Source organism: Canis lupus, chromosome 19, assembly GCF_048164855.1.
Source record: "Canis lupus baileyi chromosome 19, mCanLup2.hap1, whole genome shotgun sequence".
Classification (NCBI taxonomy): domain Eukaryota; kingdom Metazoa; phylum Chordata; class Mammalia; order Carnivora; family Canidae; genus Canis; species Canis lupus.
This window is the reverse complement of record NC_132856.1, coordinates 35,875,526-35,902,524: the sequence shown is the minus strand read 5'-3', so window position 1 is coordinate 35,902,524 and position 26,999 is coordinate 35,875,526. Positions and strand designations below refer to the sequence as shown.

Below are 26,999 nucleotides of genomic sequence, written 5' to 3'. Positions count from 1 at the left end.
AAATGACAGGCAACAACAAACGTTAGTGAGAATGTAGAGAAACTGGAACTATTACCTGGTACTGGTGGAGTATAAAATAGCACACCACTATGAAAAACAATTGGGTAGTTCCTCCAGAATTTAAACAGAATTACCATATGATATGGCAATTTCACTCCTAGGCATATACCCAAGAGAATAAAAATAAATATTCAAACACCAATTTGCACATGAATGTTCACATCAGCATTGTTGAAAATAGCTAAAAAGCACAAATAGCCCAAAAGTTGATCAACTAATAAATGTATAAACAAAATATGGTATACTCACAAAATGGAATATTATTCAGCAATAAAAGGAATGAAATACTGACACATGCTACAACATGAATGAACCCAAATACATCATGCTAAGTGAAAGAATCCAATCACAAAAGACCACATATTATACAATCCCATTTATATGAAATGTCCCAAATATCCAAATCCATAGAGAAAGTAGACTGGGGGCTGGAATAAGGGGAATGATTGGAGAAATGAGTGTGAGTGCTAATAGGCATGGTGTTTCTTTCTGGGGTGATTAAAATTTAATTCTGGAATTAGTAGTGATGGTTACACAACCTTATAAAAACACCAACAACAATTAAATTATACACTATAAAAAGTATGTTATTATATATGAATATCTTAATTTTAAAAATTATACATGCTAGTAATAAAAAAAATCAAACAACACAAAAGAGTTTATAATAAGAAAGGCTATAATTCCCCCTCCACCTCTGCAATAACCACTCCCACAGTTCAGTGTTTTTTGTCAATCTTTCCAGAGATTTTTTTTTTTGCCCTTATTACAAGGTTGTTGTGGGGATTAGAAAAAATATTTCACACCAGTGTTTTCTGCACAGAGCTTGTCTCGTGGAAAGTGCTTAATGAATGGTAGCAAAGTTTTCTAATTCCTTAGAAATTTAGAACCACCTAAATTAAAAGCATAAAGGGTCTTTAGAAAGGCCTTGTGTGCTTCTACACTTTACAAAACTTTGTTGATTGATAAAAATAATCTACAAATAACACAATGTAGAGAAGTTGAGGAAAGCTATGTTAATCATTCTACCCAAAATATCTTCATTTGAGAGGACTGAACAAAAGTAAAATGTCTATGAGATGAGATGGTAAACCAAACAAAGTGGCAAGCAACAAACAGAAAAGAAATCCCACTCTCCCTAGAGCTCTAAGAACTGAGAAGCTAACACAGATCCTTTCTATCAGGCATACAAAGTTGTTGAAGCCTAAAAGTCTAAAGTTTAAAAGTTTAAAAACAAAACAAAAAACCCACTCAAGTTCTGTAGGAGGAAGACACTACATTTTGATGGCATGATACCTACCCTTTGACCTAACTATAATGATGAGGAAGAAATGATTCCACAGTATGATGACTGCCTGGACAAGTGCACTAGTACATGGGTTTGAATTCTCAGTCTCTATTAGGTGCTGCCAACCCTCCCACAAGCCTCAGACAAGATCAAGGGAGATACAGATACTGTGCTACAGTGAAGACCATCTCTCTATCAGAGAGTTGTTTTGTTTGTGCTGGGTTTTTTTTAATTTATTCCAAAAGGAAAGTTCTCATTTATCACAAAAAAAGGCCTTCATTTCTTCTCAGCTTTTATGCTGCTGGGATTCTCCGATCACACTGTGTGGGGCCATGAAGAACTGTCCCAAGAATGATTCCTGGAAGAAGCAGAAAACCCCTCCTGGAAATATATCTTTTCTCTTGGCTGTTTCCCCAGAATTCCCCACTGGGAACTGTCTTCAGCAGGCAAGAGGATGTATGGCCTGAGGTCTTCCCCCACCTCTTCCCCATCCATGTTTCTTGAAGCCCATCCAGAGCTGATGACTGTCTCTGGCCTACAAAGGCGCTGCTGCCTCCATGGAGGCCCACTCACCAAACCCACTCAAACTCACTTCAAAAAGAGGAATTCCACATTCCTGCTCAAGAGAGGGTGAAGACTCAGGCCGGCAGCACAAAAAAAGGCTGCTGAAACTGCCAACACAAACAGCTTCTCAGCTTCTATTATAAGAGGTTTTCATCAATGCTTGGAATCCTTTGTGTTATAGAAATAGTTTTCCACCCCAAAAGAAGCACATTAAAGAGTGGTCCCTATGGTATCAGGAGTTCTTGAGCCAAACCAATTTATCCTAGCACAAAACTTCTCACTGTGGAATAGGATGCAGTATTCTGGAGTCAGAACAGCTGAGTTTGAATACTGGTTCTACTCATTAACAGCTGTGTGACAGTGGGCAACTTACTTCTCTGAGTCTGGCTGTCCTCATCTCACAGATGGGACCAATAATAGCATCTACTGTCTTGGAGTTACCATAAAGAAAATGTGTGAGCAAGTCTAAAGAATATAGCATCATGCATAGCACCAAACACACACTCAACTAAGTCTTCTGTCTTGTCTGCTACTATAACAGCAACAGCAACAGACTGCTTAAGCAAAAAATCCCTGCCACCACACCTTTATTCTCTTCCTGCTATTAGAGTAGGTTTTGTTTGCTTTTCCAGTTCTGCTGATTCCTATTTTCTTGTTAACTTCTTTTAGAAACTAAGGGATGGATAATAGAGGCTGCTGATTTTTGTGTTTTGTCTGTTTGCTTGTTTTATTAATTATCCTTGCATCCTTAAGCCTGTTCCTCCCTCTTCACCTCTAATGCTACCACCTTCTTTTGGCACCAGTGTTTCTTCTAGCATAGGCTACTGCCTACCTCTCTGGCACTGAAATGCTATAGAGTTAATCCTCTAGAAGATACTTTTGCCTGCTATTCCCAGACTCAAAAAATTCAAAATCTTGAGCTAAGCACTCAAGGCTTTCCTTGTCCTGGCAAACCCTTACTTCTCCCTATTCCAGAGCTTAAGCTACAGAATCCCCTACCCTCTCTTCCAAGCATTGTCCCGTCTCACTTCTGTTGCCTTTGCTCATGCTCCCCATCTGGTTCTATATCTGATAAAATTTTTTCCACTTTTCTAGTCCAGTCCAAATACTATCACATTAATAGAAACTTCCCTGCACTCTGTCTTCTAAATGCCCATGATATTCATATTCAATTTGGCACACTCTGCCATGGGTAATGCCTCTTTGTCCAATTCCAGATTTTCAATCCTATCTGCCTACTAGACAGAGCTACCTAGCTATCCCAAAGCATCTAAAACACAGCTTGGACAAAACCTCTCTGTTCTTAGCTCCTGCCATATTTTCCACACCTGTTCCTACATCCTGCCACTGTTAGTCAGGGATCTCAATCATGTAGGCATGTCTCACTAAATCTAGGGAAAGCTGAGAAATTAGGCTTCCTAAGAAGGAAAAAAAAAAAAAAAAAAGATATTCCTGCTGGGTCTCACAGAGAAGGGTATGGGAAAGCCATCTAGAGTCCAAGGTGACTCTAAACAGAGGGCTATTTTATTGTCCTGCATAGCAATAGCTATCTAATCTTCTACCACCCTGGTGACTTGGTTCCCCTCTATGTAAGCTTCGATGGTTCACATGCCATCTGCACATCTTTACATAGCTTCTAGTTACTCATAATTTCTATCCCCTCATAACTTCAGTTCATTACAATTCACACTATTAATTCATTCTACAAATATTTATTAAGTGTCCACTATATTACAGGCACACAGGTCCTTTTCAGATGGAAGTTCCACTCTAGACTAGAGGACAGACACTGAACAAGAATTAAGACTGTGCTTCATGTTCTAGTGGGAAGTTACATAAATTTATAAGAGACAAACCTAACCTGGCTGGGCTAGCTCCAGTGAAAGGCAAACAGAGGAAGTGACATTTAAACTTCACTTGACCTAGAAAAAAGTAAAGTTATATCCATACTTCATACCTTACAGTAAGATAAATTCCAGATGGTTCAAAGACTAAATGCAGAAAATCAAACCATAAAAATATCCTCCCAAAAATCACAGGACAACTGTTCTTATAGTATGAAAGAGGTTTCTAACTATGACACAAAACTCAGAAGACATAAGAAAAAACAATATACTTGACTATATAAAAATAATTTTTAAAAATTTCTGTATAATCATTAGCAAAATTTTTTTTAAAAAGCAAACTGTCAGGAAGGAACATTTTTTTTTTTAGGAAGGAACATTTTAAACTCAAATCAGACAAATGGGTAATTTTTCCAATATAAGAACTTCTAAAAATAAATTTAAAAACAACAAAAGAATATGACAAATTATGCACATATTTAAAGGTGCCCCATCTTCACCTGTAACAAGATAAAAGCAAATGAAAACTAGGTTTAAATGTCTTATCCTACAGACATATTCATATACATATATGAAATTAAGCCTATTCATAGTTATTAATTATAGGAGTCTATATGAAAAGGAAAAATTTGAAGCAACCTAAAGTCCTTTCAGGAAGAGACTGGTACAATGGAACTGTATGCAGGAGTAAAAAGGAATGGAAAGCTTTTATTTATGGATATGGAAAGATCTCAAAGACATTAAAAAAAAAAAAAAAGAAACCAAGGTGCAGAACAGTGTGTATCCCATTATACCACTTGTATAAGTATCCTACTATAAATCCTATCAATTTGCTTCCATCTTTCTAGATCCTGCTTCTAAGAATAGTTTAAGTTACACCACAATGCCTGGTATAAAGCATACATACAATTAGTATTTGATGAAAGTAAGTTGATGAATAAAGTAAATAAATGGATAAAGGAACAAACTTGGGTATTTGGCCTAAACTCAACATACGGTCCTTTAATGCATAGATATGGAAAACCTATGAAAAAAAATATGGCTAAATCATAGCTATTTTGTTTCAGAAAAATCTAAATACATCCTTATGTAAGACAAAGATTACTTTTCAATAAACATAGGATGAATTTTCTATATTTAGCTATTCATATCCCTCAGGAAAGAAGCATTCGGCAGGGTACAGTTGTTTTCAACCTTTCCCTCAAAATCTGTCAATGGCTCAAGAGGAAAAAGCCTTAAAGGCTTTTTTCCAACAACTAAATTTTCTATAACTAGGAAAGCTAGAGAGGCTACATGAACAGATCATCTCCTACTTCTCTGGTGCATGAACCCCCTACTCTCACCCAGTATTCTTGTCATGAAAACCTTCATCACAACATCATCCCTTATGAACATCTGCTGTGTGCCAGACTGTGCTCCATGTTCAATGTACTTCCTGACCACAAACCTACAAGGGATGAGTATAATACAATGTCTCCATTTTACAGACACAGGGAGAGGCTTGAGGACCTGTGGATGTGTACTCAACATGCCACAGCAATGAGGAAGTTGCTTCTTAAGATAGAGTTTACTTTTCTACATGTAACATTCTGACAATAGATAGCAGTTTGAATAATCTGGATTACAAATGAAATACTAATATAAAGTAGTAACAGGTTTAGGATAAATGACACACATGAAATCCAAGAGCAGTGCTTCTTTATCTGCTCAGGAATCCTTAAAAAGCCCCTGCTTTGCATGTTTAGGTGGCAAAAGAGCACCCACACTCACCAGAGTGATAGGACACCTATGTGCCAATTGCCCAGTGAGTGTTTCTCACCAAGGCCCACTCATCACAGGTTATCAGAAGATTCTCCAGCTATTCATTATTATAACCAACTCATTCTCTCCACGGTAATTATCTGTGAGCAATGTATCATGCTGTCCTTGGAACCATCAAACTGACATATGATTAAATAGCAGAGGGCTCTGAAGTTAAATTTAAAACCACTCTCTTACACTTCAACTCACACATCACATCGAGATCTGTCCAGCCATGGGAATATTCCAGTTGACCAACACCAAAGGCCAGGGAGAGACTATTCCATGACTTTACATTCCCATCTGGGAGAGGCAATGGTTATGTTCTCAAAACCCTCTAAAGAGATTTTCCTAGGACCTAAAGTAAAACTTTGCAAAGCAATTCACTGCCCAAAGTTCTGCTTCTGCTACACATTAAATGTCTCAAAAGTTGCTCATGTTCACCATGTATCTGCACAATTACATGTGGGGTCTCACAAGAAATAGTATAACTTGTCCACACAATGGTGAGGATCACACACTTTTCAAATATCATTAAAAATTATTGCAAAGCATAAATTATTGTACACTCAGCTCTGTTTATACCAATAAGAATAATGCTTAGATTAACAATGTTACCAACTAGAAAAAAATTGGAAGAGAAGGTCAATGGGCAAGCTAGAGTTAAAACATAAGTCTCACTCCTCTTGGACTAAAAAAAGGAGCAACAAGAGATTCTTCTAGGGGAAATTTCTTTCCAGTCCCTGACTCACTCTATAATTTCTAGAATTAAAGTTTTCCTACAAAAATAATTTTACACATTTCACTTTATTTTTGCAGGAGCTATAAATTAGGAAAAATAACTTTTCCCCATCCTCACTAAAATAGTTGCACCAAAAGCAAAATCAGCCAATTTCTGTCTTCCTATTCTAGTTTTCATATTTCTGTAGCTTGATATCGCAGTTAATGTTCACCTGTATGGTAGTCACTGAATTTAGAATACAATTTAAAAGAGCAGTAAATATTATCAGAATTCCTTACAAAGAAATTTCCAAAGTTTTTGTTAGATATGTTAACAATAAAGTATTTTGTTCAGAGAAACATACACAGTACCCACTCATTTTTAAAGAGGTCCCTCCAAAATGTAGGCTTCACAAAAATGTGAAATTACGCAGTGTGAAAATTCCAAGTACCTTTACCCAATACGGAAGAGAGTCCTAGTCACCAGTTGGATAGGTTTCCCTACAACTTGAGCTGGTATTGTGGGTAATGAAGTGATAGAATTCACATTTCATAAGAAAAGCCATATAAAGGAAATAGATATTATTTTTCTAGAAAGTGATTTATAATAATACTGAGAAACTATTTTTTTTACATTCCTTCCCCTTCTCAACATTTACAGAAAAGGCTAACATATCTTGAGAGATTTACTATTTGCTGATATTCATCCATATGGTAGGACCAACCAAAAGCCAGGAGTAGGGGAGGAAAGGGGGGTGGCTTGTTGGGGGAGGGCAGGAGGTTTTGAAAAAAAAAACACAAAGGAATGGTTAACCCTACTAACTTGGCATCTCTTCTTCTGAGGCCAAGACTTATCAGGCCTACCTGGAACTATCTTTTGATTTTGCTGTTGTGGTCATTGTTTTCTTTTTTTAAGATTTTATTTATTTATTCATGAGAGACACAAAGAGAGAGAGAGGCACAGACACAGGCAGAGGGAGAAGCAGGCTCCATGTGGGGAGCCTGACATGGGATTTGAGCCCAGGTCTCCAGGATCACGCCCTGAGCTGAAGGAGGTGCTAAACCGCTGAGCCATCTGGGCTGCCCTGCTGTCATTGTTTTAACAGATCTGCAAGTTGAGAATGGTTTTACTCCTCTCTAAGGAACCTTAGAAGCATATTGTACCACAAAGCATTTCAACTACAATGTACATTGTATTCCCTCTATCTTCTTCACATTCTAGAGGCTGCAGAGAAAGAGCCAGAGCAGCCACTCAAGTAAAAGCTAAAAAGCAAAAATAATACAGAGCATAAAGCCCTAGTTCTACAAATTGGAGCTGGCTCAGCAAAACATTAGCCATGGCAAGTCCTACCAAGGCCAGGTTGGAAAGGTGCAAGAACCAACCCCTGGCTACACCTCAAAGGTTCAAAAACATTTCCAAATATAGAACCTACTTTATGTTTGCAGGAGCTGTAAATCAGGGAAAACAACTTTTTCCATCCCCAATAAAATATTTGCACCCAAAGCAAAATCAACTGATTTCTGGCTCTCCACCAGTTCTGCTTGGGCATAAAATTTTCTGACACTTCACCAGAAATGTCAGCATTAGTATAAGGCAGCTAAAAGAGGGAAATAATTTTTTGACCTGTGGATAACCCCTTCAACCCCAACAGGAAAAGGAATTTTAAAAAACACCTGAAACCCAGTTTTTCCAGTTATTAGTATAAATGGGACAAACTATTTTTCTTAGTGGCCAAATCCTTCCTTATAGGAAGTGCTGGTCTTTGAATTCAGTGAGGGGAGGGGTTATGTCTGTTTTACTGCTATATTCCCAACACCCAGCACTGACTCCTGCATGCAGAAACATTTCAATAAACAGTCAAGAAAGGAGAGGAATAGAAGGAGAAAGAAAAGGGAAGGGGAAAAAGGAATATGAAGGGAAGGAATGAAAGAAGGAGAGAGGCAAGAAGGGAAATAGGGAGATAAGAAGGAGCAGAAGAGGGAAAGAGAAAGGGAGAGAGGCAGGGAGAAAATAAAATAAATCCAGGAGATGTTTTATCCTTTTCTTTTATTTGTGTTTTAATTTTTCTTGAACTTTCAAGCATCCAACTTGAGAAAAAACAAATTATAAGATCTCCGGTGCAGTCAACTCCACCTCCAGAAAGAGCCTACCAGCAACTTTCCATGGGGATTGAGTAGAGGGTGGGAGGGGTGAAGGTGAAGCTAATGGAAATTCCTCTCTCAACAGTCATTTATTCAACACACAGGAGTTTGCCACCTCCAGTGTGTGGCACAATATCCCATGGAGCTGGAGAACCAGCCAGTGCTCAAGGAGGCCACCATCTACCAGGAGATACAGTGCCTAATTCGAGGTAGGGTATAACATAGACCAGGGAAAAGGGTCAGATAAAGCTCTGAGGAGATCAAGGCAGGGAGAAATTGTTGCTGCCTAAGGAGCTCAGGGAAGGTTGAAGAGATGATGCCTGAGAAGAAACCAGCCCAAGAAGGGGTAAGGGTTATAGGAGAAGGGAGGGCATCAATATCAGGGCAAAGACAAAGGTTGGCTGCACAGCAGGCAAAACAGTACTTCCCCAAAGTGCTTCATGAGGTATATTCTATGAACCTCATATTTGGAAAACCATGGATCCCACACAATTGCACAGGAGTCCCTACTGTGGGCCTTCTCAAAGATCTTAATGCAATTAAAGCAGAAGTGGCAAAAGATTCCTTTTGTATGTCAGAAAGGACCGGCTTTTGGGTGAAAAAAAAAATTTCTTCACTTACTAGCTGTATTAACTTGAGCAAAATACTTAAATTTCATGAACTCCAGTTTCCTCTTCTTCAACACGGAAGAACTGACAGTCCCAACCTCATACAGTTGTTTTGAGTAAATACTGTATAGAAAGTGATTAATTCAGTGCTGACACTTAGCTAATACCCAATATTATTACTGCTGCTGCTTCTTCTGTTATTTCTATTATTATTAATATTAATGTGCATCATGAATATAAAAATGAAGAATGTCATATACATTATTTAATGATTTGGTCAGTTTTTCATCAGCTATTTTTTAAAAATGCCAGATCCAGCATATAGTGCCAGGCCTTAGCACACAGGAGGTGCTTACTAGGTATTTGTGGAGAGAATGGGGCAAGAACTGACCCTAGCAAAGAGCAAATTGTAGGACAGAAAGGGAATGCTCTAAGCAAGTTGTTTCTCATTATTTCTTTGGACAACAGGCCTCTGAGGTCCAGGAGTAATGACTTCATCCTTTGCTAGAAGAATGAGGCAGTACTGAGCTTTGGGGAAACATCACAAAGAGTTTATTTTGGTGGAAATGTTTGAAGTGACTCTGTAACAATGAGCTCACACTTGCTGCCAGGCGCCAGCCATCAGCTGGAGCCTGCTTGCCAGGGAGATGCACACAGCCCATCACCAATTCCATCTCTGTAGGACATATGCAGGGAGGAGGATCGCAGAAGACCTACTCCAAAGACATCTCTTTCCTCTCCAGGAGGGGATACTGAGGCATAAACAAGGAAGCACCTGCCTCAGAATCCAAAGCAAATCAGAGGCTGGAAGAGCCCAGGAAAGGCCCGAGCCTTCTGAATTTACTTGGTGAACTCTCTGGCAGGATTTTGAAGTGAATCCCAAAGGATACTTTTTTCTTTTTTTGTTCAAGTGCTGCGTACATTTATCTAGATAACTTCATCTGCCATAAGTCACATGCTAATCTCGCAAATAGTTCCTAGAAATGAGCAAACTTCACATAAACCCTCCCTCAGAGTGCAATGCAGGGATCCTACTAAATCTTCTTCAGCTTCCCACTGGTTTTTGTGTAAAGAGATTCTTGACAGAAGTGGAGTTTTCTGGAATAAGAACCTGAACAAATTTGGAATATGACATTTGCATTTTACAAACCGGATACTTATTACATGTCCATCTAATTTTTTTTTATGTCCATCCGATTTAAAGCAGAGAGTCTACGTAAAGTTTGAAAAGGAAATCAGGCCATTTTTAAAAATAGTTGGAGGGGAAGATTTCCCATGGAGTCTACAGCACAGAAAAAAAGACCCAAGAGTTAGTCAAGTTTTCACACTTCAGATTGGGAAGTAGGGAGATGCAGTGCAGACTACAAAATTCTATGGTAAGAAAGACCATACATCTTTTAAAGAATATGTGATAAGTGTATACGCACATAACATATATATGTATAGACAGGGATACGTGTATGCTACATATACAAATACATGTAGCTCAACTGTGAGCCATATAAAGAAAGTACATGAGCTGTATTCAATCTAATTGTTATATTTCATTTATTTCCCCTTAAGTATTTTTTCCAAGTTTTTATTAAATTCCAGTTAATTAACATACAGTCTAATATGAGTTTCAGGTGTAGAATTTAGTGATTCAGCACTTACATACAACACCCAGCACTCATCACAAGTGCCCTCCTTAATACCAATCACCTAACCTAGTTAGCCCATCCCCCCTCTCCACCTGCCCTCCAAAATTGTTACATCTCATTTTATTTTAATTGGTAAACTTATAAGTGGTTGGGAAAAAAGCAAAGTTAACTCTGGAAACCCGTCAAAGCTCAAGAAAGCTTCCAAGACCTTTAGATATTTTTGTTCCAGGAAAGTAAAGCTGCCCAATTCCTCTTACACTAAAAATATAACAAGAGACTGTTGACAAGGATTGTACATTTTCTCTATTGTGTTCATTTGGGGTAAGAGGTTAAATGATATAGAAATAATATGAATCTTAATTTGACCATACAGTTCACACAACCAGACTTGACCTAAACTTTTTACCAAACTCAATTGACAATATCGAACCCCCTGTAGAGAGAGACCCCTTGTTACCCAAACCTCTCCCAGCCCTAATCCTGCATTCCGTCTTCTGAGAGTCAGAGTTCATGTTTATTCACCATGAAACAAGATAAAACTAAATACTACACAGTACAGTTTCTGACACATAAGATACAGCAGAATGCCTGTGAACAACATCTGAAGGTCCTGGCAGGGAGCCTCAGGTGTGAGAGCCAAAGGGGTCCCTGGTCTCAACAGCTTCCATATCAATAGGTGCAAATGAGGAGTAGCAAAGGAAAGCAAAAGGAGAAAGAAAACAAAAAAGACAGGGAAGTAGGAAAGCTTACAGCCTCATTAAATGAGAGGATCCAAAACTTGCAGGAAAGATTTGGATGCCATGTGGCCAACCTCCTCCTCTCCCACCTTCATTATGATGTCTGTATCTGCATATAGGGGTACCAGAAAGTGAATTAATAGTCATTAAGTTTTGGGTGAGAGCAGTTCTGTAGGACCATGCTTTCAATCTCTGTTTAGATCTCTGGAGAATTCTTGAGAATGGGCTTCTTTCAGTGAGATGAAGTTCAAGGCAGTTGCTGTGGGACGCCCAGCATGGTATGTGGGAATAGCAGAGATGTGGTTTCATTTTCAAGGACTATAAGCCATAGAACTTGGGAGCAGGCAGTGGGACAAAACTGGTGTGTGGGCAGGAGGCCTCATTTTGAAATTATCTGCCACTAGCATAAATGCTTTGGTCTGGTGGCTTTAGGTGATGAGCAGTAGACAGAATAAAAAGGTGTAGATACTGAATAAAGAGAAGAGAATAACATTGCTTGCCTCTCAAAAGAGCAACTACACTGGCTATCAATTTGGGTCCTTTTTTTTTTTTTTTTTTTTTTTCTAAACTTGGTAGCTCAAATCATACAATGAGCAGCTTCTGGTAAATTCATTGATTGAATAAAGAAATAACTAGATAGTACGGCATATTACTGTAAAGAGAAGTCTTGCTTGACTTAAACAAGGGCCAGTTACTGACTTGGACTGCTATCTAAAAGGAATCAAATCTTGGATGCATTTCTAAAACAAAATGTTCATTTTGCTTCTTAATATCAGGGTGCACATAGTTAATGCTGAATCTAATTTTACATTTGGTTCCATATGCTATGCCCTAGGTAATTAAAGTATGTATTATGGCTAATAAAAATGAAGTTAAAAGTCAAAAACCAAAACAATGACAGGAAATAACATGTGTGTACAATATGTTACCAACACACTGATAATTTTCAAAAGTGACTTTACAAAAAGTATCATAAATCTTTCAAAACACAGTGATTTAGTAAGCAAAAAGTCTGAGTGGTTTGCACTATTAAATTTAGCTTTTGAGTTGCTGTGTCACAAGCAGATCTTTTGTTCTCCTAGGTTATATTTAGCATCCTGGATTTTGTTTTTTCCACTGCAACATGCTTTATCATCACGCAGTCAATTTTCTGAGCTGCTCAGGAGAAATGCTCTAGAATTCACTCTGATTTCTCTTACTGATTGTATAATCTGGGAATCAAATGTATCAAATAATCCAACAGTGATTTATTTCCCATCTTCTTCTTTGCCCTTTCCCACCTATATGGCTTTCTCATAAAATAAACCTTCCCTAGGCATAGAATGAAATGGGGAAAAAAATGTGGTGGCCAGAGGAAAACCGTTTCAGAAATGTGTTTGTTAAACAAGTGCAAGCAATAAATTGAGCTTAGGAGGGAAAGGCAGTTAGAAGAAAAACTGAAAGTACTGACCTGACAGTCAAGCTGATTGGAGCAAGGGTGAAAGCAGCGATTTGGAGGATAAGCAGAAAGGAAAAGGATAGCAAAAGAGAATAAAAGGAAGGAAATGCATTAGTTTTAAACATACAGCCAACAGATGTTATATTAGCAGGTTTTATAACCAAATGAAGGATAATAAAGCAACTTTTATCTGATATTATCCCAAAAAGTCCTGGGCACACATTGTAAGATGCTCTATTAAATATTATATACATAAGAAACCAGTCTCTGCTCTCATGCATTATCACTAAAAGTACTGGTATGAACTACAGGTGTGCTCCAGCAACCCAATAGCAGAATTTGTTCTTTTCTGGAGGAATATTCATAGGGAAAGTTCCTATATGTGTCCACACAAAATTTTATTATTTAATAAACTGAAATAGGAGTTGCTAAGACATTAGAGTTAGTAGTAAGCACTGATGTCAGAAATATTTATTTGAACCAATAAATTGGATGGTTATATCTTAGGAGATATTCTTCCTTCCTCCCTGAAAACCAAAATTAGCTGAACAATTTGGCTTTCTGTTTAAAGATTTCCATTTTAGATGCTCACAAAGCACAGTACCTAGCAATGATCAAAGACACTGTGAGCAGGGCTTTGGGTGAGGTGCTGCTTGCCTATCAGCCTCCCAAGAGAGGACAGGGCAACTTCCAAAGCTGAGGGTAATTTTTTTCAGTTGTGAAAATGAGGATTATACTTCATCACTGAAAATATCCAGATGCTTGATAACTTATTTGTACAAAAATATTTAACATGCCCTTCTAAGTAATCAAAATAATAAAGTCCCAAATCCAAGCAAAAATTAAAAGATTAAAAAAAAAAGTCATGATGTTCAAGCTACCACAGGAGCAAACAATAGGCATTCATTTGTAAACCTATATAATGCTTTTTGTAAAAAACAGAGTGTATGAACAAGTATATTACCAGCTATCTGCTCAAGGGGACCCCATTAATAATTCCATACTATTAAGAAGTAATTTTAGGGGCACATAGCTGGCTCAGTCAGAAGAGCATGTAACTCTTGATCTCAGGGTTGTCAAGTTGAGCCCCATGTTGGGTGCAGAGATTACTTAAATAAATAAAACTTAAAATATTTTTAAAAATAAGTAACTTTAAGCATTTCACAGAGGAAGGTAAAACAAAACAAATCCTCAGGAGAAAGCTTAAACAAGAATATTTCAAGTGAAAACAGTATTGATCATAATGATAAAAATCAAAGAGAAAATTCAGAATTAAACACACAATGAAAGCTTTGGTCCAATAACCCCTTGTATCTGAAAGTCCCCCGCACAGTGTTTCATGATCATGAACACACAACTGATCAAAAATAAGTGACAGGGTCATGATAATTGTGGGGATTTTGACCCCAGCTGTTATTTCAAATTCTTCTGGATGAGAGAAGTATATCAAACTGAGCTCCATAGCCAAGCTTTAGAGGATCCTAAATTGAAACAGCAAGCAAACATTTAAGATCAGTTGCCTTTTCCAAGGATTCGTAGTTTTCATCAAATTCTCAAAGGCATCCATGACAACCAAAGGATTGCTAGGGATGGTGCAAAACCATCCGCCACTTGTTTCATTGAAATTTCTTCACTTTAACAAACAAAAAAGGATATTTCTCAGCAAGAAGAGTTTATATCAAAACAAATAGAACTGCTATCAGGTTTCTTGGTTGTACCATAAGACTTCTAGAACATAGTACATTTTTTTAAATAAAGCTTCAGTTTAGATTTTGTTAAAAGTGTTCTGAAAGGCATCAAAGAAATTATGTTGGCACATTACTGAAAAAGTTCAGAAGGAAAAAATAATAGTCTGTTTCTCAACTCTTAGATAAGGTGCTTTTAGGCATCTAAAATGATTTCCCAAATGTCCAAATATCTGATGGAATTAGTCCTTGAACCAGATAATTAAGAACTACCTGTTTTCTATTCTGATATTATGTCTTAGGAGTAGAAACCCAAAGGACCCACCCTCCTCTCCACAGTGGGGAGGATATGACTGAGGGCTTGATTCGGGCATTCCCCGTCTCCTAGACAAATATCGACAAACCTCTTACCATATTTAGGATAATTACATGAAAGGTCACCTGATGGATTCCTTCCTGTGGCTGAGATGCCAAAAACCTAGTGGCAGCATGCCTTGTTTGACAAGAGATGTTAACTCTCTCTTTCCCCTAAGGCAGAATTAATTCTGAAACTCTAAATAAAACTCAGAGCCCTTGATGGGCACTGACACAGAAAGACCACATATTCCCTCCCTCTAATGTTTGATTACCTATCTGATCATATAGCAGACATGGTATCTAGCATGGTTAATCAAATGAAGACTTCAGTCTGATTTGGACCAACTCTCAGAGGTATGCTTAAGGCCCTTCACCCATCTTGTGTTAAACCTCCCCAGAGTCCAGCTGCCTGCTGCCCAAGGCAGAAGCTCCATGCTGAGCCATAAGCATCAAGTGCAAGAATTTATAGGAAAAAAAATGCACGTGGGGACCATACTGGAACAATATGCATTTTGGAAAGCAAATCTTTAATGGCTGATGTAAAACATTATTCACGTGGAATTTAAGAGGTAAATGCATCCATGTAAGTGCCAGGCATATGCTATTTGGAATGTATACATTGTGAAGAAAATTAAAAATGGGAAGATTAGCAGAGTAGAAAGAAGCAAGAATTGCCCTCTGAGAGAGAAGTAGACAAGTGTCAGTGTCTTTTGAATTATGCTATTCCTAACCCTGAACCTTTTGTTGCACATGACTGAAGTTCTGGAATATTTTAGAACACTCATTGCTTTTAAAAAGAAGTCTTTTCACTCTGGTAGGTCACATTACAGACCAGAGACCACAAATTTATTTCAAGTTCAATTTTTTTTGGTTTTCAAAATCACAAACTTAATTGCAAACACTCCTCCATGACTCCAAAATGGAGATATATGTCACATTGCTAAGAAATCTTTAGTTTCCAACATTATGAGGTAGGAATTTTGTAGTTTAAGCCAGAAAATGGAGGTACTGCCCAATTTGAAAAGGGCTGCCTGACAAACAAGGAAGGTGTTTTGGTCAGAATACACATGAAGCCCGGCAGATAATGATTCAGAAAGGCAGGCCAAGGCTAAGCTCTCCTTTTCCCAAGAAACTTCCCTCTTGCTCTCCACCCCCACTCCCCCCACCATCTCCAGCAGGGCCTGGGCTGGGGCTAGGGCTTGGGCTCAGACATTTCCCAGACTATGTTCTGCTGCTGGACCCAAGACACAGGCAGGCAGAGAACTGGGACAGACTCAAGTCTCACCACACATTTTATGAATTACAGTGCCTGGGAGGCATCAGCTTTAAGGAAAGGCAAAGACAGAGATAAAGAAAATGTGCAGAAAGTACATAAAGATAAATGCCTGTAAAATCACTGTTGTTTTAATGCATTCCATATTGAGGATATAAAAATGTGAATATTCTAAATGATTTAATGGCACTAGTGTCCAGCTAAGACCTGTTTGTCGAACAAGATGACGATGCTATTTTTATGCAAATATTTATAGTAGCTAATCCTGATTTTTCAGTTATAGTTCTGAGGAGCTGGGTTAGTGCAGAAAAATGCCTTCAAAATGTGGGGCACATCACTTTCTCTCATGAAAGCTAATAAAGATGAGACAGATCTCCTGGGGCCTAGCAGCAATGCCTCTCTCTCTTTAGGCTATGTGACTGTTTAGTGCTTCTGGACTAACTTCTTCCTTCTGGTTCATTGTGGGACAGGATTGTTCTCAGCCCTCGTCTGTTAGACCTGGGTTCAAATCCTGACTCTTGATCTTATAAACTCTGAAAGCTTTAGGAAGTTACTTAATCTTATAAGTCATAGTTTTCTTATCTATAAAATAAAGACAATGATACTTTCTGTATTGTGGGAGATTAGATGGCACAGTATTGCAGGTCAACTGATTGGCAGAGTACCTGATATACAATGTAAGCAAAAATACATATATTATTATTATTGTAATTACTATTATTAACATTATCTAGGGCATAGATAATATTATGCCCTTCAGAAGCTCACAGCTTCTCAGAACAGATTAACAATCAGGAAACATTTACCATAGTTTTGCCTACTTCTGACCATTGGATCAACCTCCAGAAGGTAACTCAACCTTTCAGGGTCTCAGCTTTCTCACCTTTAAGGATTTTGTTTGCCTGCTTATCTCAGGAAAATAAATTCTTGATTTAATCACTAAAATTGGTCACAGTGTATAAAAATCTGATTATCATCAAACTAATACTAAGATTTTTAAGCAAAATATTAATTGACTTGAAGTCTGAATATATTAAATACTATGTTTGAAAATCTTAAAAATTTGAGAATTGACCTATCCATTTAAATACATGGCCACTTAATATTGAGAATTTATTTGTTTTAGCATTTAACTGTTTGTGATAATATAACTGTCCCACCAGGACATGGCACCTAAAAAGTATGATACATTTTAAAAGGTTTTTAGAGATTCAATTCTAACAAGATTTAAGGTCACAGAGCTGGCATGAAGCAGAGGCAAAATTTGAACCCAGGTCTTTTTGTCAGTATAGCCAGTGATCTTTCCACAAGGCCACAGAGAGCTATTCTGCATATGTCTTTAAGTCCTTTCAGGCCTCGCAAGTGTCTTGATCAAAGCTGGCAAGCATTCACTGATTTATTCAAAATTTGTTGATCTCTTCCATATGGACTAAATCTAGGAAAGACAAATTTTGCCTTATTGCTGAACCAATATGAAATCCTCAGAGGTAATGGAGTTACATAAGATTATTCAGAAATTCTTTCCTTCTATGAAATATAGGAAAAAGCATTGATAGAAAGCTTATTTTTAGAGTCTATCCTATATATAAATACAATATGGATTGTGATTTATCTGAAAATCTAAATATTCTAGAATCCTGATATAACCCTCTTTGTTTTTGACCGAATTTGCTATCAGATAGGCCTGCCTCAGACTTTATTCAAACATATTTATTTAACAAATGCTATAAGGTCCTCTTAAAAGATACATCCCTCGATGAATTTGCTGTGGTGTGCCAGAAGACATCCAAAGGACATGAGCTCCCTTTCCTTTCTTTTACCTTGAATGAATTGCCAAATATATTCTTTGTGTGAAACAAACCTAAACCACACATGTTTGTCTTTCATGGCAAAAGCAAAAACAAAAACAAAACAAAACTAAGGTTTCAAGTAGTCATAGCCTCAATGTCTCACACACCTTGCTAGCACATGTGTTAGATGAGAGATATCACTGAAGAAACTTGGCTATTATATTTTTAAACATGTAAGAAATACATAAGCCTTCAAAAGATAAGCCAATTGTCTTCTTGAGTGTCCCACAGAAACATAACATCATCCCTAACAGTCCCTATTCCTCTCATACATAACCCATTTCCAACTTGAAATATGAATGTGCATTCCAAGTCTACTACCACCTGTAATGGGCAACTAAGCAATCCATGCTCACTCACTGCTGACAATTCGCAACATGACTGCAAAATTTACCTCTCAAGTTCTGCAATCTTCTTGTCCTTGTCATTCTTTTCATTCTCCACCTCCTTGAGGATCTCCAGCAACCGGTCGACTTCCGCTTGAGCCTTGCCACACTCATCACGGTAGTAAGATGCCTCTTTATCAAGTTGTTTTATTCGGTCTGCAAACTCGGGATTCATCCTGGAGTCATCTTCAATATTATGAGCCTTCAACATTATATTTTTAAAGAATGTAGTTAAGACAACAATTTAGAACAATAGGTAGTACAGTCACCAATGGCCCAGAAATTATCTTTGGAGAAAAAAATAATAACCATCAAGAATTATGGGTATACTGTCAGTTAAAAGGCAAAATGGAAAATGACATGTTTCAGCTACCTTAGAACAATGTTGATTTTAAATTATAATATAGCTTCACAGGAGAGTTTCTTTTATTGTTAATATTTTATTGCATTAAATGTTACTACTTTCAGGAGGTTTTTTCCCCACTAAGAAGTGGGAGATTAGTTGAGGGAGAGATTGTGACATCTTTATCCTGATGTTTTGGCAAGCAGAACTAAGACAATTCAACTCCTTACAATTAAGGAGGTGATTCATACCAACAGCTTCCTTTTCCAGTAGAGAAACTGAGATAGATAAAACAATATTAAATTATTTTTCCAAGAACCATCAAGGGTATATGTAAGGCAAGGAACATGTAAGAGACTGCTTGATCACTGAACACTTCATCCCACTGAGATTTTTTCAGCAGAAGATGTAGGTTGAGAGAAAAACTTGCAAGTGAGGAAGGGCTTTCCAGCTAACAGTCATACCCATAAATTCTTGTTCTCTTGATTAAATTTAACCTGAACCAGGAGGAGGATGAGCTAATTCATGAACAAGCACACAGACGAGAATCTGCAAACACATGCATGGGTGGGTGGCAGCTTCACACACAAAAACATACACAGGCAACAACACAGCAACAATACTGCAGAATAATTTGCAGCCAAAGTATTTGTGATTCTTGCGTGTCTGAAAGTGTGTTATGACTTTTTTTTCCCAAAATAAACTTTTGGCTGAAATATTCTCAGACAGATGGAAATAACACTGCACTGCAATGTTTTGCCTACCCCTTGTTTCCCATTATTCCTAATTGACTTCTTCAAAGAGTAGGCAGGGAAAAAACAAGTAGTTTAACAACAGTGCACATTCAACAGAGAAAGTTCAGAGAAGTCATATATGTGTGTATCTCCAAAATCCATATGTGAAATCATACAATGTTAACAATTTATTAGGACTTAAGTTGTTCTGCTGTCTTGCCATGTAGAATAGATGTTCACTGTATTTTTATATCTTTTTGTTTAATTTCAGGGAAAAAACAAGGCAAGCAAGCTACAGCTACTGTGGGGTTAAATGAATCATGCATGGTTAGAAAAATTAATACTAATACTACTTTACAAGGGTGACAGCTTTTGCAATGATTTAGTTGAAAAAAATTAAAAAATTAGTATAAAAATAAATTTCTTATTTATGACAAAATAATCATTTTTAGAATAATATTCTTGCATGTAACATATTATTTAAGCATGAGGATAGGAGGAAAATAATTTGCTTTCATGTTCTTTAATCTAAGATTTCCTTATTCAAGAAATAAACTCAACTACGCAAAAAGAACTTGGGAAAATTTATTAATTCAACAAACTCTCCAGTACTGGTTTATTTTCTTTTACCAACATTTCTCAGAGATAATTTATTTTTATTTACTTAGTATGTACACTGGATTTCATTCTACTAGATTAGTGAGCTTTTTCAGTATAATTAAAATAATCTAAAAGAGAATCCTGAGCTAATATGCCTTTAGAAGTTTATTTATCTAACAATTTTATTTTAAACTGAAGTAATGAACATTTAAATTTGTTAATCTCCACTTTTAAAATGTAGAGTAGATATTCTATTTTAAAAGAAAATAACTATTCCATATATCTATTTCTATTTGTATAAGAATTCATTACTCTTATATCAGAAAAGTGCTGAAAATACAGTTTTAAAAATTTCTAAGAAAGAGAAACAAAATGTTGATATTAATTCTCTTCCACTTTTATGCTATATTACCATTATTCTAGGCAGCTACAAAGATTTTCATGACATTTTCTCAAACTACCTGACCAAGAATATCAAGATCTTTTAAAGAGAACTCATGAATTGAGCTAGAAATGTGCAAAACAAACATAAATGTTTTGATTCCATGTTCCTGATTTAAGTTACGATTCCTTTCTTGATCCTGATTTAAAGATTCACAAAGAGCTAGCAGTTCAGTTAGCCACTGTGCTTTATTTTAGTTGCTTTTATTCTTATGATTATTATTATCATTATTTTTAATAAATGGGTACAGGATTACTAATTGTGAGACTTAGAATCTAAATCTAGCCCTGTGTCTTATGAGTACTACAGACAAAGGAGTTAGCCTCTCCAAGGACAACAAAAGCTATGAATAAAATAAACATGGGAAAGGTATTATTCATTTGTATTATTATGACTATTATTTAATGATATGCAACCCACCAGTAGAGCTTGTTATACAGCTAGGGTACTGGTTTATTTAGTTTTTCATCAAGATAGTACATATATCTTGGATAAGCCTCCCCACTAGGCTTACAGAAAAAGCAGTCTGCTGGTAGATGAGTATCTGAGCACATTCTTTATTTTAACTCTGTAAAGAGAAGGTAACCTAAAGCCAGTTTTCAATACCAGGTGAAATTAGATGGTTGGTAGTCTTTGCAACCAAACAAATGAATATGGTTAAAGGACACATGGGATGTTTAGAAGTACAGAAAGCCTAGGAAAAGACATGCCTGAATCTAGACCACTGTTGGCCTCATGATATTAAAGTTAGATCATGTTATTAAAACAGATCATAGTCAAGTTTACAGTTAGCCTGATATCTGTTAGATAATACTTGTAGGTGCTAATGACTCTTCCTTTTTTTTTTTTTTTTTTTTTTTTTTTTTTTTTTTTTTTTTTATTTTTTTTTTGACTCTTCCTTTTAAAAGAAATAAGCAACCACAAGAATACCTTGGAGTTAAATCCATCTCCATATCAATGATAGGTCACAATTCTTTGAAGGGTTATTAAATAAAGATGCAAATAGAAAAAATGCAAATAGATACCATTTAAAAAATTTAAAGTCAATAGAAAGCTTTAAGAAAGAATCATATAGAGATGGATGAGTAACAGTTGCTTCTGGGTCATCACTAGGGTCCATGCGAAGAAGACTCAAGGGAGAGGAGTTTCCCATGACTGATAGCTGCTTAGTCCCAGATCAACCTGAGTTGTGAGGGCAAAAGTCTCCACAGAGTTCATAAAAGATACAGCAAGTAACCACCTCTATTCAGCTTCAGTCATAACTTTTCAGCTGATGGACTAAAATTGTTAACCAGTGTAGCATAAGTGTGTTATACTATGATATACAGACATGAGGATTATAGTATGCTAAAGAAATACAGGAGGAACTTGAGCTTATAAAGAAGTGCTTCCTTCCAAGTTATAAGGCCAGAGCCTACTCTAAAAATGAAGTGAAGGAAGCACTTTATTTGCATTTAGCAATGCTCTTGCCTTTTCTAATTATAACATGGATTCTTTAAGCTAGAATGGTAGCTACTGATGGGGATTAAAAGTAGGTAACAGAATTGGACCTAATATACTTTAGACACTACAGAGAAAAATAATAAATATATTTGAATGATCATTATCTAATAAATTCCTATCACAGCATTCTGACCCATTCAAGGTTTAAACTAAAAATGCACAGTAATTATTTTCCCTTGTGGATCTGTCAATTTGAAATTAATTCTCCCAAAGGTCAGGAAGTGACAGCCCATTTCATTCTAAGGCACATCAACTCTGTCCCCTCTCTTCATTTGTCAGGAATCTAGCTCTTTAAAATGCAAATTGGTGTGGATTTCATGGTTTTAGAAGCTATTTATCATAAATATAGGGAAGAACATTGTCACTTTCAAAGACATCTCCAGTCATCAAAACCAAAAAAATATTGATTAGCATTCTTTTCTTAAAGTAGAGATTTAATTTTGCTGATTAAACCAGTCAGTTTAAAGGGAAATTCAAGTATTTGGTTCTGTTTCAACATATTTCTGATCACTTTTAGAGCAGCTCTCAAACATCTCTCAGGAACACAGAAAACTGGGGAAAATATATTTCAGAAAAGTCTGTATTGCATATTAGATCTGTAAGTTTTGAGGGTCCCCCAATTATGTTTTCCTACATTTCCACATGTAAGGAAATTTCCCCACAAATGGAAATAATCAAAACAACTTTGGAGCCTCACTGATGTGGGCACGCCTTGGAATTTTGATGTGAACTGACTTTGAAAGTCTGAATCAAGCACAAACAAGAAATCTGGTCATGACTTAGGACAAAGAGAACATAACAATACCTAGTGGCTATTTAAATTATAGAATTTAGAACTATTTCAGGAAATAAGGCAAAGATTCAGGTTAATATTATACTTAAATTAAAGTTAAGAGCAAAAAGTGCCTTAAGCCAAACCAGAGATTGATAGTATCGATATGAAAAATCCCAAGTTTATTAATATTTCTTTGGTAAAGGTTGGATGTTGATTATTTTCAGTAAAATTCTAGTTCATCTTTCTGAGTGCCTAGAAAGGAAAGCATTAACTTTGGCCCAGAAACCTGCTGCAAAACTGGGCAGGGAATATTCAATTATAATATTATATAGCATTCTTTCTTTGAAATGGGGCTTAACAATTTTTAAAAAATCATTTCTTTCAAAATAAACAAATGATTAGTCATGATCATAAAGCACAAGCAGAACACTAACTAATGAGTCTGATGATTTTTCTTCCCTGCTACTTATGAGTTTCAGCAATAATTTGTTAAATTTATGCCCAGTGAAAATATGATTCTTGATTGCAGTACTTTGGGGGGTTTAAACATTCTTTTCATATCTAAGCAACAGAAAAGGGCATATAAACTACTTAAACATCGTATTTTACTTCAGTCTTCTAAAAGAAGTTCCAACCTTCACATAATTCTGTTATAAATAAGCCTTACTTTTTAAAATAAAGGTTTTAAGGGTGATTATAGAACTTCAATATATTATGAAATTTATATTTTAAGTCCAATTAATTAATACCAAATATAAAAGCTGAGCCTAAATAATACATTCAAAATCTAATAATGGTATGTCTTTGAATCTTACACTACTTAGTTCTAAAGGAAACTATTCTTTTATAATTTTGGCTAAGTAAATCGGAATACTCACAATTTTCATATTCTAACAACTATTCAAAATGAAACTTTTTTCATAGATGGAACAAAGAGAATATTTTAAATAAATGAACAAATGTTCAAAATAATTTTTCTTATATCACACATATACAAAATTAAAAGAACCAACTGTATGCTTAACAGTTTTTAAGACCATATAAACAAAAATACAATTATAATGTAATCGTTTTTAACTATGGACTTTTCAAAAATTAGCAAAATAAAGAAATGAACTAATTATCTGGATGTTCTGAAATAAAACATGTGACTTCAAATCTTAATTATTATAAATATTACTTGAGTTCTTTAGATATTTGAAAGCCTAGAGCGAGTATGCTGTGTATATGTGTTTGTGTGTGCGTGTGTGTTTATATATGCTATGTACATGCTGTGAATTATCTCTTAAATAGTTTTAATTTTCTATTGTGTTGGGGGGAACTAGTCTATGAGTGAATCAAATAATTTTCGTAAATAGTCACAAAAATAAACCACTGTCCCTAAACTGACTGTGAAAGCATTTATAATACAGTCCGCCATGTCCTTGGGACTGCAAAGTCCTATGATGACCTATATATCAGGAAGACCTCACTGAACATTAACAAGATTTTCTTCTTTCTCTAGACTGGAAAAATGCTCGGTCTTTTTCTTATAAACTGTTACATAAAATGTGAGCCCTGCAAAAGATGCGTTTGCAGAAAAGACAGGATTTCAATGAGTGATCAGGCAAGGGAGGAAACTCACATGTGTGGAAATACATCAGAGTGGTCTCAAGTATGCCCTAGCCAGTCACCAAGTTGCCCTCAGTGCCTCCAAATCCATCATTTGCCTTGCAACAAGGATATACAATGCACTAAATTTAGGACTCAGAAGCTCTAAAGTTTTATTAAAAATTTATAAGAGACCTCTGGATACCATCTCTAGGCATAATAACTACTAGGGCTACAGCAAAGAAGGTATTTGAGCCTAATGAAAAAAAAATATTATTTGTTTGGAACTAAGAACTAAGAAAGAAAAAGAATTCAATTGAAGATAACCTACATAGTGTTTATATGACAAGACAAAACTCCTCCGGGAGTAGAAACTGGTAGTTAAGCTGCAGAAAGGTTATTATTATAAAAAATAATAAGGATACAAAGACAAAATTTTAGATTCCTAAGAAATGGCATTACAGCATCACTTAGTAGGTGACTAAAGTAAAAGACTTTCAAAAGTAGGTTTATTTCTACTCCAGGAAAAAAATGTTCCCAGGAAAACTTCGAAGTTGAATCTTTATTTACTCTGATTTAGTATAGATTTATGGACACAGAACTGACTGTAAAATGATCTTATTTAACAAAAACAATTAAGTTATAGTTCACCAAAATTTATAGGGTGGTCTTTTTCAAAATAAACATACAATAATAAAAGAAATTTCCTAGGTTCCAATAACTGGTTAGAAAATTAAAGAAGAAAAAAAAAAAAAGAAAGAAAGAAAATTAAAGAAGAAATACAGCATTCACCAAAAATTGATCTTACATAAATTTTTAAGTAACTTGAAAGTCTATAGATATCTATACAGATAAAGCTATATCTATCTATCTATCTATCTATCTATCTATCTATCTATCTATCTATCTATCTAGTAATGCTTAGAACTACCCTTGAAATATCCCAGGCCTATAATAGGATAATGTTAAACCTCTACTGTAAAATATTTATAAAATAAATAAAAGTTGTATCAAGTTCATGAATTGGAAGAAATAATATTGGAAAGATATCATTCTAAAATTATTTATAGGCTGAGTATAATTTAAATTAAAATCACAAACAGTTGTGCTTTTCAGTTGACTCGGTGATCCTTAAGTTTACTTGGAATAATAGAAAATTAAAGGCTAAGAACACTAAAACAAGACAAAACAAAATAAAAAAATGAAAAGCAGAATTCGGGTGGAATTTGTTTCACTAGATACTTTAAAATATTATAAACCACAGTAATTAAAATTCTGACCCAACAAATAACAGACATTGATAAAACTGAACAGCTCAGAAACTAAGACATTCATCCAGATGAGAACTTAGTATCTGATGAAATAATATGAAGAACAGTGGTTAAAGAATTATTTGATAAATGGTGCTGGGATAATTAGTTGATCATTTAAAAATATATAATGTTAAAACTTCACCTCTCAACATGAATCAAAATATACTAAAGACTGATAAATGAGTTAAGCTGATATAAAAGGTAACATTAAAAATGTTTTAAATGTAAATGTCTATTCTTGAAATCAGAGAATGACTTCTGAGCATAAAGAAAATGAGAAAACTCTAAAGGGAATCACAGGTCAAAAAACCTAAAAATAGTTATAGTTTTATTTATTTAAAAAATTTAAGGGATCCCTGGTGGCGCAGCGGTTTAGCGCCTGCCTTTGGCCCAGGGCACAATCCTGGAGACCCGGGATCGAATCCCACGTCAGGCTCCTGGTGCATGGAGCCTGCTTCTCCCTCTGCCTGTGTCTCTGCCTCTCTCTCTCTCTGTGACTATCATAAATAAATTAAAAAATTAAAAAAAAAAAATTTAAGTGAGGGGTGCCTGGGTGGCGCAGTCGGTGAAGCATCTGCCTTTGGCTCAGGTCATGATCCCTGCCAAGGTCCCGGGATGGAGCCCTGAGTCAGGCTCCCTGCTCAGTAAGGAGCTTGCTTCTCCCTCTGTCCTTCCTCTCTCTTGTGCTCACTCTCTTGCCCTATCTCTCAAATAAATAAATAAATAAATAAATAAATAAATAAATAAATAAAATCTTTTAAAAATATTGTCACAAATCTGACAAAGTTTCTATAAAAGCATAGAATGGCTCACACAAACAGTGGATGAAACAGTAAACTCAAAAACAAGTGTTTACATGACCAAAAGAAACAATTCACAGAAGAAAAAAACAAACAGCTAATAAATGTTTTAAAAACCTCAACCACCCTAAGCTCAACCACCCTAGTGATTAAAGAAAACAAAGTAAAAATGACCAAAAAAAAAATCCAGCTATGCATTTATCCAAGTTATAAAAAAATGACAATTCTTGGTGTTGGTCAGGGTGTGGCGGAAAGGTTGCCTTTATCCAGTGCTGGAAGAAAAGTGTCATGGTAGAACGTCTCTAAAATTCAACAAGTGAGAACTATTAGGAGCTTTTAAAAATCATTGGCCAGAAATTTATTCCATGAAGAACACAGAAATGTAGGGAGATTAATATGGGATGATGTTTTTCTGAACATTATATACAGGCAAAAAACAAAAGGGGGGCAGAGATGAGCAATATTTGGGGAGTGAGTAAATAGAGTAAAATATCACACAATCAGTAA

General features: G+C 35.9%; 1 protein-coding gene across 25 annotated transcripts in view; it reads right to left on the bottom strand.

Annotated features, from left to right (window-relative positions):
- ERC2 (ELKS/RAB6-interacting/CAST family member 2) overlaps positions 1-26,999 on the bottom strand; it is a 906,960-nt gene that overhangs the window by 439,864 nt on the left and 440,097 nt on the right. For 21 of the 25 annotated variants that reach the window (XR_012011918.1, XR_012011916.1, XR_012011917.1 and 18 more), the window contains 2 exons: positions 18,401-18,594; positions 12,854-12,865 (listed from right to left, as the gene is read on the bottom strand). Coding sequence is in view for 22 of the 25 variants with exons in the window: in XM_072785816.1 (XP_072641917.1) it covers positions 12,854-12,865; positions 18,401-18,594 (206 nt within the window). In the remaining 3 variants the exon portion in view is untranslated. The remainder of the gene's footprint in view (positions 1-12,853; positions 12,866-18,400; positions 18,595-26,999) is intronic. The other 4 variants (XM_072785819.1, XM_072785823.1, XM_072785827.1 and 1 more) reach the window with 1 other exon arrangement.